Consider the following 13,435-nt stretch of genomic DNA (forward strand, 5'->3'; position numbering starts at 1 on the left):
AAGTGTTAATGCTTACATATAAAGCCCTAAATGGTTTAGGACCTCGATACTTGGCGGAACGCTTACTCCCAACTAATTCTACCCGTGTCACCCGTGCGAGCCAAGAGGTGAGGCTGAGGAGCCTGACGCCTAGGGAGGCCCAGAAAGAAAGAACTAGAAACCGGGCCTTCTCAGCTGTGGCTCCTCGTCTCTGGAATAACCTACCTCTGGAGATTCGCGCTGCACCCTCGCTGGGTACTTTTAATGTTGTGTGTGTTTAGTCGTTTAGTCGTGTCCGACTCTTCGTGACCCCATGGACCAGAGCACGCCAGGCCCTCCTGTCTTCTACTGCCTCCCGGAGTTGTGTCAGGTTCATGTTGGTTGCTTCGCAGACACTGTCCAGCCATCTCATCCTTGGTCGTCCCCTTCTCCTCTTGCCATCACACCTTCCTAACATCAAGGTTTTTTCCAAGGACTCTCCTTCATGGATTGCTGCCTTGTCGTGGCGAAGGGGCTTGAGTAACTCAGAGAAGCTATGGGCTATGCCGTGCAGGGATACCCAAGACGGACAGGACATAGTGGAGAGTTCCGACTAAACGCAATCCACCTGGAGTAGGAAATGGCAAGCCACTCCAGTATCTTTGCCAAGAACGCCCCATGATCAGAAACAAAAGGGTACTTTTAATAACCAACTAAAAACATGGATGTTTAGGCAGGCCTTCCCTTCCAGTTAATTCCTGTCCTCTTTCCTTTTTCTTTCTCTCTTTATTTGATTTATTTTTATTTTTCCCATCTTACAGAATCATCTAATTAATTAATTGTTATAATTTTTTTAGAACTTGTTATCATTTGTTGTAAGCCGCCTAGAGTGGTCGAAATGACTAGATAGGTGGGGTATAAATACAATAAATAAATAAATAAATAAAATAAAAATAGTTTTTGAGAATTTTAGAACCCGCACACTGCTACCTTTAATGTTTCAAATGCTCTTTGGTGTTCAGGTGAGGCCTGAGGACAATAACGTAGCACTTGGGGATGAAGATGCAGCCCAGGAGGCCAGCGCTGGAGGCCAAGATGGAGAAGACCTGCACGGCCACCATGAACTTGCCCCTGGTGCTCAGGTAGGTGGGGACAAAAGACGCCCAAACGCTGCAGAAGACCAGCATGCTGAAGGTGATCAGCTTGGCCTCGTTGAAGGCCCCGGGCAACTTCCTGGCCAGGAAGGCCACCGTGAAGCAGACGGCAGCCAGGAAGCCCAGGTAGCCGAGGGCGGTGTAGAACATGGCCACAGACCCCTCGTTGCATTGGAGGGTGATCTCCCCAGGCTGGGAGTGCAGGTCAGCGTCCGGGAATGGAGGAGAGGTCCCCAACCAGATGGAGCAGATGACCATTTGACCACCGGAGCAAGAAAGGACGACGGCGTTGGCCAGACTCTTCCCCAGCCACCTCCTGGCCCTGTTCCCGGGCTTGGTGGCCAGGAAGGCCAGCACCACCGTGATGGTTTTGGCCAACACCGAAGAGACGGCAATGGAGAAGATGATGCTGAAGGCCGTTTGTCGGAGGAGGCAGGTGGCTTTCCTTGGCCGGCCGATGAAGAGGAAGGGGGAGAAGAAGGAAAGCAAGAGGGAGACGAGAAGGATGTAGGAGAGGCCCCGGTTGTTGGCCCTGACCAGTGGAGTCTCTTGGTTCTTGATGAAGATTCCTAACACAGAAGCTGTGACGATGGAGAAAAACAGGGCAAAAGAAACCAGGATGATCCCCAAATATTCCTCATAAGAGAGGAAGGTTATGTCCTTGGGGATACACTGATCGTGGTCCTTATTTGGATGCTGATCTTCCGGGCATTTAGTGCATCCATCCGCATCTGGAAGAAAGAAGGAGGAAGAACATCTTCAGAGAGAAGGGACTGGGGTGCCTTTTATATAAGCACACATCCTTCCTCTTTGGCTTCCAAGATTTTTGGAGCAGTAACCAAGACACCTGTGCCCAGACTTGTTCCAAATAACTTTGTGATGTACAGTCTTAAAAGAGATCATGTCTGGCCCAAAACAGTAGAGCAGAAAGACTTATGGCTCATTTCAAGTGGAACCAAGATACTAATGATCAGCTTAATTTTTAATTATTACTCCCCTGAGAAAGATGGGAAGCCACTTCCCAAGAATGATACTGGATTCTGTCTCTTGAGCTAAGGGTTCACTGTGGCTCTCGGCTGTACACCCAGATGCTCAAAGTGACTGGGACTGGAAAGATTGAAACTCTAACCTCCTTAAACAGTAAGATGGATCTTGATTCAGCCAAGACCACATTCTGCCTGCCAGCAGCACCAATGGGGCCGCAACCATCCTGGAGCAAGACTACACCTCACAGGCAGCTTATTATTGAAAAGATAATTCCTTGACTGCTGGAAGGCATCTGATTAGCACAGCATGTGATTTTCTCATCTCCCACAGTTTGTTGTTTCTGACTTCCCTGGATCATTGCACAACCTTATCCATGATGGATCCTTTTCCCCTCCGGAAGCTTTGCTGACTCTTTCCCCAGATTTGGCCCAGATCCCCTCGGTATCACCTACCTTCATGGCTAGAGATCGTCCCTTCGGCGCATAATGAACAACCATAGCAGCAAACGGACTTCCCTTCTTCGATCACCCTGGAATATCCCAGATGACAGCTTTCTGTACACCTGGAACCAGGGAGGGACTGCCCCCCCCAAAAAAAGACAAGATCGATCAAGGAAAGAACAGGCCATGCTGTCTGTCATCAGAGGAGGGGAAGGGATCCAATGGGAAGGCCAGTCTTCAGCCTGGCTTTACACCCCTTGCCGTTCGTGATCAGCCCGAACCCTCTTTCAGGACTGAATGAAAGTGGAGACTAACGTCAACTGAGGAGGAGAAGAGCAAAACAGTGTCTGTTGAACATAACATTCCTAAAAATTAATCTGATTTTTCAGGGGCTTCCAAAGGAACAGAAGGTCATGAGTGGGGTGGGGAAGCATCCTATGGATTATGGAGAAGAATCTCAATTAAATCAGAGCAGATATTTTTACTTGTAAGGACATTGAATACCTTGTCTCGGAACACCCTTTGTGTACAATTTTGGCTGATAAGGATGGTGACAGGCTCCAGCTACAAAGATCATTTCCACTTCCAGCTTGTATCTAATCTTTCCTTATTATTCAGATATGTATTTTTACTGATGCATACTATGTGAGGTCTCATGGAGTCTTAAGTTTGAACCTGCAAACTGCCCAGAACAATTAATTAAAAGCAATAAATTAAAGTAAGCATGGATGATCTCACCAGATCCACCCACCTGGCTAAACAAGGAGAGCCATTGAGGGGCGTCCGGGTCGAGGGCGAATTTTATGGCTCCCGATGCCTGGCCCTCCACCTTCCCAAACTTTACAGCGTGGAAGGACTTGTTCTTGGGAAGGACCACCCAGTTCACAGCATCGAAGTGGGCTCCCAGTTCCCCATTCTCGTTCAGAAACACCCCATCCATGGAAGTGTTGTAGAAGTGGGCGTTTCCCAAGAAAGGGTGAAGCTGGAAAGACAAAGAGAGAAAAGAAGGGCATTTGGAAAAGAGGAAACCGAGCAGGGTGCCTCACTCTTTCTATCCATGGGAGGTTCAATGATGACCCTGTCTTTATTTCCATAAGATATCTATCATTGCAATGTTGTCCTTTATTTCAGGCAGGTTCAAGTCATACCCGGCTATTTTCATCTCTCCTTTACACGCTTCTGGGTTGTATATTCTAACTGCTGAAAATTCAGCTGCATCTGGAAAAACTCAGAGACAGAAAGACTGGCAGTCATGGTGATCCAAAGGATCTGAGATGGGCAAGCCATACCTGCCACGGCTGCAACAATCTTGGGTGTCTCAGCCTCTGGCCACGCAACCGGGCCATCCGCCTGAGTCCATATGATGACAGTGCATCCTTCAGGGCCCTTGCCACTGCGTGGGCCAGGTTGTAAATAGCATAGCCGTCGAGCGACAGAGTTCCCTCAACCCATTCTCTGGGCATGGCCCCCAGCCTCTCTGCTTCTTGGCACCTGAACCGCTCTTTCACGGACAACGGATGCTTGGAATGGGAGCAGGTAAATGAACTCAGAAAAAATTCCCATGTAGCAGTTAAAAAGGCGTCAAAATCTTCCTGTCTTGCCCTTTTCTCTCTATGGATTAGGAAAGAGAATAAGCCATAGATCTCTGGAGAAACCAGAACACCATAAGACAAGTTTGGAGTGAGGTCCCAGACAGCAGTCGTGATCCAGACTTTCCCCACGGGGAACTTTGCCATGCCTTTTGTGTAAAGTAGCAAAATTGCTATGGCAGCGTAGAAGAAGCAAAGCTCCGCATAGTAAATGAATATCCTGACCTTGTTCCACTTGATCAACAGGTCTGGAGGCATTTCTATTAATTGTTTCTGGACCGGAGTCCGAAGTGAGAAAGCTGTGCATATGGCATTGCTAAGAAGCAAAGGGGTCATCGTCTGTATGAACCGTTCCCCATCGTCAGTGTCTGGCGTGATGAGGCCGACCCAGTTCCATCTGAAATGCAGCAGCAACTGGACAATTCCAAGATACTGGTGTTCGTCTTTGGGGACCATCCGGTAGATGAATGGGAACTGGGTTTTATCATGAAGAAGGTGGGACCCAAAGCTGTAACTGACCTGAAGCAAGAAAAGGGAGAGAAGAGTCTTCTGGCTCTAGAAGAAATCCATTTGTCAACTCGTCCATCTCCATCCCTTTCAGCTCAATCTGTACTGCCCCTTCCCTCACCCTCTTATCAATTTATTCATTCATTTATTTGTTTGATTTATATACCACCGATCTGATCTGTGGCAACTCTGCTTGCTTCACAACCCAAAAGTAACACGCATTAAATGCAAGTAGATTATAAAATACAACATACCAACTTCACACATTATAAGTTGTACTCTAAAATATCTCAGTTTAAAATGCATTCTATAAAAACAGAAACATTTAGAACTTCGGTAGCCATTAGCATGACGGGTTGTTGATTTAGGAGCTTTTTGCCTAAAATGGGGAAAAGGAATCTTGGTTGAGACTTAGTGGCCATGAAAATCAAAACTCTCCTGCCATCCCTCCTGGAGGGTCCGCATCTCACTTCTATGCTGTTCCCCAAACCCCAGTTATCTTTTCAGCTGGGGTCTTGAGAAGTAGATGAGTGTGGACAAGGATTTGTCATATATCACAATCACGAGGTGCAATACGGAGGCTGACTTTCATGAACCTTGATATGTCAAGCACTGGCCATTATTCTTATCATTATTATTATTATTTGCAGGCATGCAAACTAAGGAGGGCCAACCCTGAACATTTTAGGGGTTCTCCCCCATACATAACTTACCACCACCCAAGGACTACCTCTCAAGGGTCATCAGAATCTTCAAAGGAATGGCTATTGCAAAATACTATATTCAAGCACTATGGGATGTGGTGGCGCTGCGGGCTAAACCGCAGAAGCCTGTGCTGCAGGGTCAGAAGACCAAGCAGTCGTAAGATCAAATCCATGCGATGGAGTGAGTGCCCGTCGCTTGTCCCAGATCCCACCAACCTAGCGGTTCGAAAGCATGCAAATGCAAGTAGATAAATAGGGACCACCTCGGTGGGAAGGTAACAGCGTTCCCTGTCTAAGTCGCACTGGCCATGCAACCACGGAAGGTTGTCTTTGGACAAAACGCTGGCTCTATGGCTTGGAAATGGGGATGAGCACCACCCCCTAGAGTAGAACATGACTGGACAAAAATTGTCAAGGGGAACCTTTGCCTTTACCTTTTATATTCAAGCACTGGTTCTGATTGGTCTTACCTTTCCCTCTAAATTCTTGCTTATCCCGAGTTCTTTTGTTGTTTAATTTCATTCCAAATCTCAAGATTTCCCATTGTTTCTTTTCTTGGATTCCACCTCTTGCTTCACATTTCCCACCAACAGAGGACTAAACTACAGAGCAGGGGATTCCCGAAGTACCTGTGGGATTTTGTAGAGGCCGGTCAGGGTGGAAATCTCTTTGGAAATCTCTGATTCCTGCCCTTCCAGGAGGACCAGGAGATCCTCCCTTTGCCCACAGGAGTAGTTGGGGATGTTGGCTTTCCCAGTGGAGAGGAGGTCCGCCGTCACTGCGTACGTCGTCCCCACATCGAAATAGTTGTCATAGACGTTGTAGCCAAGGGTGAGGTTGGGCAAGAGGCTGGGATTCTGGTTGACGTCCCGGAGGGCGAAAAGGAAGGAGAGGGTGTGCCAGTGGTTCGTGGGCCCATTCCTGCAAAACACTCACCAGGTTGCCTTGTCATCATTCCACTGCCCAGAAACACAATTCAAATCATTTCTTAAAGGTTTATAACTCTTCCCAGCAGAGAATGGAAATGCCTGAATTCTCCCCTAGTGGTGTGGCACACGCCGCAGCCTCAATAGCCTAACAAAAGCCTCTTCCTGTATCTAAAACCAAATGATGGCACCTAAGCAAGAGTCCTGTATACTTTTTAAAAAATCCCCAAGTGCATGTAACATTTTTCTCTCCCAGGTACACTGGGATGCTCAGCCACATCTCTGCAGGATAAGATGTTTGATGCGTCAGATCCTTCCATGGCTTGACTCTTGTTTTGGAAGGAGCTCAATGGGACTTGAGTGGATTTTGGTGGGATTCTGCCCGAGTCCCCTAAATTGGTTTTCAGGGCTTCGGAACATTCCCTCGTTTGGCTCTGGGTGGAGTGATTTGCGTCCTATCCCTTTTGATATTTATCCAGGTTCTGAGTGACAGCCACGATCTGTAGAGATGCAGCTACCGGTAGAGGAGTGCCAGGTAATGGAGGTCCAGGTAAATGGTTTCTGTCTTTGTCTGTAATTACAGGGTGGGGTACTTTTTGTTAAGTTTGACTGGTAAGACCTGCTGGATAGCTCAGGGGTTTAGGTATTTGCCCGTGTAGCCAGAGTTTGGGAGATCAAATCCCCCACTGGGGCCCCTTGCCATGGTCAGAAGTGGATGATCCACAGGGTCCCTTCCAGCTCTGCAGTACTAAGGCTATTATTATTACTGTTATTGTTATTAGGCCTCTGGCTGCGTAGCCAGAGGTTGGGAGTTTGATTCCCCACGAGGCCTCCTGGACTGTGGCCGGACCCGATGACCCATAGGGTCCTTTCCAGCTCCTGCAGATCTCAGATTATTATTGTTACGAATTCAAGTGAAGATGTTTTAGGGAACAGTTGGGCGGAAAATGATGACGTAATTTTTAAATATCAATTTTATACGAAGCCTACTAAAATTTACTGTTCAAAAGGTGATAGTCTGAAGTGGGGAAACTTATGAGTCCTACAATTCACATGACGCTGCCTCTCCTTGTCTCTTGGGCCTCTCTCTCTCTCTCTCTCTCTTTCTCTCTCCCCCGCTATCATACACAGCCCCAAAAGAACACAAAAAATAATACACAAAACACAAAACATGACAACAGATAAGCCAAGCTACTACACAATGTTTGATAAATAACTGTTGTTGAACATAAAAAAAAGCCAAGCAAGATGACCCACCAAAAGCTTTCACAAATCTTTCACACATATAGAAATATTTCAAAGCTTAACACGTGGCTTATTTAAAAGAGGGAGTGAGATAATTGAAGGAACCCGAAATAAATTTCAGAGTCAGGTGATAAGTGCCTTCTCTGTGTGGACAGGAGGCTCACTTGGAAACTGCTACATCGGATCTGTCCACGTCTGGAATGAGGAACCCTGTCCCTTCCGTTGGCTTGCGCTTCGGATACAGAAAGCAAGGAACGCAGGCTTCTGATAATGTAGAAAAACTCACAGTACAACTCTGGTGACGGGAGGCACCGAGAAGTTGGCAGGCTGAAAAACGACAGGTGTTGCTGGTATCACTCCACCAATGTGGAAGTCCCCTGGCTTGTAAAAATTCATGGGTTGCTTGTTGTCCCTTGCCAAGCTCAAAGGGCATTTCGCCTTCTCCCTCCCAGACGCTGTCCGGGGCAGCAGGAGCAGCAGCAGCAACAGAAGCAGGAACAGGCTCCTCCGTGGGCTGCCCGTGGCCATGGCTCCCCTCCCAAAAGGCTGCACTGGCCAAGGTGGCCGGATGAAAGACGAGAGAGGCTGCCCTCGTTCAGGACCAGCACTGGGCTGAGGGCTAAGTTCTGCTCAGAAGATTGGACAATCAAGGGCAACCTGGGGCTCGGTTCAGCGACTCCCTTCTAGACTGGCATCTGGCTCAGTGGCCAAAGGAGGGTGTTTTTGTACAACTGACGTTATGTTGTTTTGCTGGTGGAGTCATCCATGGACCCAAAGGAGAACCTCAGAAAGAGAGAGAAAAAGGTTCCTTGAACTTTGAGAAGTAGGAGGAAAACAAAGTAAATGACTGTGATTTCAATAATGACATGGTGGAGGCTCCACTCTGTGCCATCCTGACGAGCCCCAGGGCCAGAGGTGGAGAAAAACATGTTTTGAAGAACTCAGTCGTGGGTCTCCATCTTTTGCTGTGTCTCAGCCTGGAGGCTAGAATCCCCTGGAGACGGACCAGCACAAGCCGAATGCGTCTGCCTGGAAGTTTCTGAAGTTTCCCTGCCACTGAGTCCCACCACTGAGAAGGAAGGAGGAGATTGCACGCCATTCATTATGGAAAGGAGAGGACGGGACACACTCTCTTTATAGAGTTGGTGTAGCAATTTGTTCCTATTTTAGCTGCTACAACCTCACGACTCCTTACCCTTGTAGGTGGATGATGGATGGACCATTTTCTCTTCTAGGGGTTTCCCAAGAGCGACAGCATTGAATTTCTGGTCCCTCATCAAAATAATCTCATATTTCCATAGGTTCAGTAAAAATCAAGAGAATTCCTGATAGAATTGCATAAGGGTGCAACTATGACCCTTAAATTGGAAAAGATAGTCCCAGAACCATGTAATGTAGGCCAGTGTATTGGTCATCGCTGTGTGTAGAAGGCATGCTTTGTATGCAGAAGGAGTCCTCTTAGATTTCTAGTCTAGGGTCTGCCGAAAAGGTAGAAATCTCCTGCTGCTGGTCTGTACAGACCAAAGCGTGAAAGACTGAGTACAAAGTTGTCGGGCGTTACTGTCTAAAAAGAACTTTTTAAAGCTCTGCATGACAATAACACCCAACTAGATGGTCAATTGCTCGTCCTTAGCATGAGACATCCTCCCAACGCTCATCCAAATGACACACAACTTTATTAAGCTTTCTTCTTGTTGTTGTTGTTTAGTCGTTTAGTCGTGTCCAACTCTTCGTGACCCCATGGACCAGAGCACGCCAGGCCCTTCTGTCTTCCACTGCCTCCCGGAGTTGGGTCAAATTCATATTGGTAGCTTCAATGACACTCTTCAACCATCTCATCCTCTGTTGTCCCCTTCTCCTCTTGCCTTCACACTTTCCCAACATCAGGGACTTTTCCAGGGAGTCTTCTCATGAAATGGCCATGATCCTCAGCTTCAGGATCTGTCCTTCCAGTGAGTACTCAGGGTTGATTTCCTTTAGAATTGATAGGTTTGTTCTCCTTGCAGTCCAGGGGACTCTCAAGAGTCTCCTCCAGCACACAATTCAAAGGCATCAATTCTTCGGCAGTCTGCTTTCTTTATGGTCCAGCTCTCACTTCCATACATCACTACAGGAAAAACAATAGCTGTAACTATGCCGAGTTTTGTCAGCAAGGTGATGTCTCTGCTTTTGAAGATGCTGTTGAGGTTTGTCATCGCTTTCTTCCCAAGAAGAAGGTGTCTTTTGATTTTGTGGCTGCTGTCACCACCTGCAGTGATCATGGAGCCCAGGAAAGTAAAATCTGTCACCCCTCCATATCTTCCCCTTCTATTTGCCAGGTCTGTCTGTCTGTCTGTCTGTCTGTCTGTCTGTCTGTCTGTCTGTCTGTCTGTCTGTCTAACTATCTATTTATTTATAACACTGCCCATCTAGACACAAGTCTACTCTAGATGGCTAACATTAAAAATAGAATTAAAACAGTACAATAAATTAAAAAGCAAGAATAGTAATATGGTTCAAGATGGGTGAAAAATAAAAAGAATCAAGTGATGACAGGAGGGAAAGCCTGCCTAAAGAGCCAGGTCTTACGTTGGCTCTCAAAAACACCCAGCAAGGAGCAAGACAGATCTCTGAGGGCAGATTGTTCCAAAGCTGAGAAGGGCTGGTGTATTGTTCTTTCTCTCTGGGCCTCCCTCGGCATTAAGCCCCTCAGCCACCCTTCCTGGCTAGAATGAGTGATTCAGGTAGATCTAGGTGGGAGAAGGCCTACCGCTAGATATTGAGATCCTAAACCATTTAGGGCTTTATATGTCATCATATAAAGCCCTAAATGATCATATAAAGTGTGGTGGCGCTGCGGGCTAAACCACAGAAGCCTGTGCTGCAGGGTCAGAAGACCAGCAGTTGTAAGATCTAATCCACGTGACAGAGTGAGCTCCTGTCACTTTGTCCCAGCTCCTTGCCAACCGAGCAGTTCCAAGGCATGTAAATGCGAGTAGATAAATAGGTACTGTTACATACAGCACTGATGTTACCTGTCTGTCATGGGTTTGGAGGGAAAGTTCCATCCTATGGGGAGTGGAAGGCGGGACATCAGGAGGAGGGGCTGTACTGTATAAATATGTGATGCCTGTGTGGTGAAGATAGGAGAGACACTGAGAGACACTGGGATGTGACGAAGCAGCAGCTGGGAAGAAGGAGCTGTTGTGGGAGTCTGTGTGTCAGACAGGGTACTACTGTGTGTCAGAGTACCAACCTGATAGGTTCAGGTGTCTGTTGGTTAGCCAGAACTGATAGGTTCAGGGTCTGTGCTTCAAGTTAGGGTTCTGTGTGAACCAAACTGTATGCTTGTATGAGTGAGAATAAGCCACGTTACTTTATCTTATTCACCTGATTGTTTATTTTTCCCTGTGTGTATTTAAAATAAACCTTATTCTTTTTATTGTTTAAAAATCCATCCCTGGTCTGTGTGACTTCTTAAAGGGAATGGTTGGTGGCAGCTTAGTGTAACTGTGTGGCAGATCCCAGTAGGTCTGGGTTTGTCACATTGATTGGTGTCCAGCGTGTGGGATACGACTGGTCCAGTTGTCCAGCGGTCCAGCAAAGCCTTGGCAAGTGTGCCCAGAGCAAGGGGGGTCTAGTCAGGGACAGTCTGAGGCGCGTAGGTAATCTTCTAGGTGTACCTCACGGGGAGGTGCGCTAGTAGAAGAACGTGCCAACTGGGGAGACTTAGATTAAGGTGCTCTGAGGCAGCCTAGTTTTGGCGGGAAAAAGCTGAGGCAAAACTGCGTAGTAACAGCGAGCTAGCTTGCCAGCTGAGAGGCCCAGCAGAGGGGGGTAGGCTCTGACTCGATACTGTTGCAAGTTGGTGCTGAAGAACAGCAGCCTAGAGAAAGCTGGTTCTGAGGCAAAAAGGAAAAAAAAGTGGTCGTTTTATTCTGAGGCTTGACTTTTTAAAGCAGCCTGTTCTGAGGGGGGATTATGCCCTTGACTCGAAGCCAGATGGCCGATATGAGTGAAGTGAAAGACCCCCAGATTGACCAAGGTTCTGAGGATGAATTTGGCTCAGTGCAGGGTGACAGCACAGGAGAGCAGAACCCAGAACTTAGAAAATTGCTCATAGCCCAACAGCATGAACTGAGGATGAGGCAATTTGAACTGGAGGAAAGGGAAAGAGAAGAAAGGGAAAGAGAGAAACAGCGGCAATTTGAAATAGAGAGATTGGAAAGAGAAGAAAGATTAGAGAGAGAGAGAATGGAAATGGAGAGGGAGAGAGAGAAAATTGCTCTGGAAAAAGAAAGAATGGCCTTTGAATTAAAAAAATTGGAACTGATGAACCAGAACAATAATAACAATAGGGATTCTGAGGGAGGCCAATTGTCTAAAGCTGACCTGAAGAAATTCCCTGTGTACCACAAGGGAGATTGTCCTGAGGTGTTCTTTTCCCTAGTGGAAAGAGCGTTTGTGGACTTCTCAGTGAGGGAAACTGAGAAGATGACCATCATGCGGTCTTTAATCAGTGGTAGCCTGGCTGAGGTCTATGCCGAGATGCCTGAGGAACTGATGAAAGATTTTGCAGAGTTTAAAAAACTGGTGTTTGCCAGACATGGGATAAATGCAGAGCAGCTGAGACAAAGATTCAGGTCCCTCACAAAAAAACCAGAACAGACTTTTACCCAAGTGGGGGCCCAATTGGTGAGGCTGCTTGGGAAATGGCTATCGCAGGAAGGGACAGAGACCTATGAACAGCTTAAAGACTTGATAGCACTGGAACAGTTCTATTCAGTCCTGCATGGGGAATTGAAATTCCAAGTGAGGGAAAGGAAACCGAGGTCTGTGGCTGCAGCCGCAGAGATCGCAGATTTTATTTCCCAAATAAGAAAGCCCTTGGGTGAGGGGAAATCTGTAGGTAAACCCAAAGAAACCTACAGCAAGTACTCTCAGGGACCAGGGAAAAGCCAGCAAGGGGGAGGGGCCCACGGTGAAGGGAAGCCCTCAGACATGAAACCAAGACCTCAGATTTTGGAGGGAAAACCAAAACAAGATGAGAGAGAATCAAAATACACCAGAAAATGTTATTTCTGTCAGGGAAAGGGTCATCTAATCTCAGAGTGTGAGAAATTAAAGCAGCTAAAAGGAATGGTGCCTCAGGATTCTAGTGGGACCAAGCCAAAAGCTGTGTTCTGTGTCCAGAAAGAGCAAGGCTCAGTCTCACTGAGGGAGCCTGTTGCCATGGCTACTCAGTCTGGAACAGCTACCGCTGCTGATCAGGCTGAGGAAAATGGTCCTCTTGTGGAGGTAAAGCGCTGCTTGCTGGTAAAAACAGATTCTCAGTTGTTTGAGACAGCAGGGGTGGACGTAGGAATACTTGACCGTCAGTATAGGGGGCTGCGGGACACTTGTTCCCAGGTAACCCTGTGCCATCCAGATATCATTCCTAGGGAGTTTATAATCCCAAATGAGAGCATGAAGGTGGCAGGGATTGAGGGGCAGGTAATCTCTCTGCCAGTAGCAGAGGTACCTGTCAACTTTCAAGGCTGGAGGGGAGATTGGCGGCTAGCGATTTCATCGACTCTGCCAGCAGCCGTGCTCGTGGGAAATGACCTGGCTGAACATGTGAAACGGGTGCTAGTGATTACACGCTCACAAGCCACCACAGGGACAGTTCAGGGGGGTAATGATGAGCCAGAGGCAGAAGCAGAGGGGAGTTCAGAAGCTGTGGTGGAAACCTTAACCACAGACAGCAGATTTGGACAGGAGCAAAAGGCAGACGCCACTCTCCAAAAGTGTTTTGAACAGGTGACTGACGCCCAGCTAACACCTGAAACCCCAGTGAGATTTCTGGAGAAAAAGGGAGTTTTATATAGAGAAACCCTGAGGAATATCTCAAAAGGGGGAGATGGGATCAGAAGTCAGCTGGTGGTACCTGAAAAGTATCGCCCCATG

The 13,435-nt window shown here is 47.4% G+C and overlaps 1 protein-coding gene and 1 long non-coding RNA gene across 2 annotated transcripts in view; one reads left to right on the plus strand and one right to left on the minus strand.

Moving 5' to 3' along the window:
- Positions 1-260: 260 nt before the first annotated feature.
- Positions 261-13,435, plus strand: part of LOC144587337 (uncharacterized) — a 194,143-nt gene continuing 180,968 nt past the window's right edge. The window contains exon 1 of the long non-coding RNA XR_013542497.1: positions 261-868. This is a non-coding gene — a long non-coding RNA (uncharacterized LOC144587337). The remainder of the gene's footprint in view (positions 869-13,435) is intronic.
- LOC144586925 (vomeronasal type-2 receptor 26-like) lies at positions 951-8,038 on the minus strand. Its single transcript, XM_078386094.1, has 6 exons — positions 7,797-8,038; positions 5,969-6,260; positions 4,354-4,647; positions 3,829-4,059; positions 3,278-3,521; positions 951-1,843 (listed from the first exon to the last, which is right to left on the minus strand). The coding sequence occupies exons 1-6, from the start codon at positions 8,036-8,038 to the stop codon at positions 951-953; spliced, it is 2,196 nt and encodes a 731-aa protein (XP_078242220.1).

Source organism: Pogona vitticeps, chromosome 2, assembly GCF_051106095.1.
Source record: "Pogona vitticeps strain Pit_001003342236 chromosome 2, PviZW2.1, whole genome shotgun sequence".
In the NCBI taxonomy this organism is placed as follows: Eukaryota; Metazoa; Chordata; class Lepidosauria; order Squamata; family Agamidae; genus Pogona; species Pogona vitticeps.

Excerpts from the sequence above, each read along its gene's own strand:
- LOC144586925 (XM_078386094.1), bottom strand. The coding sequence starts at position 8,038 with ATGGCCACGGGCAGCCCACGGAGGAGCCTGTTCCTGCTTCTGTTGCTG. Across the intron at positions 4,060-4,353 it reads TGTTGATCAAGTGGAACAAG|CATCCGTTGTCCGTGAAAGA; the intron begins GTCAGGATATTC and ends TCCCATTCCAAG. Across the intron at positions 1,844-3,277 it reads TAGCCAGGTGGGTGGATCTG|ATGCGGATGGATGCACTAAA; the intron begins GTGAGATCATCC and ends TCTTTCTTCCAG.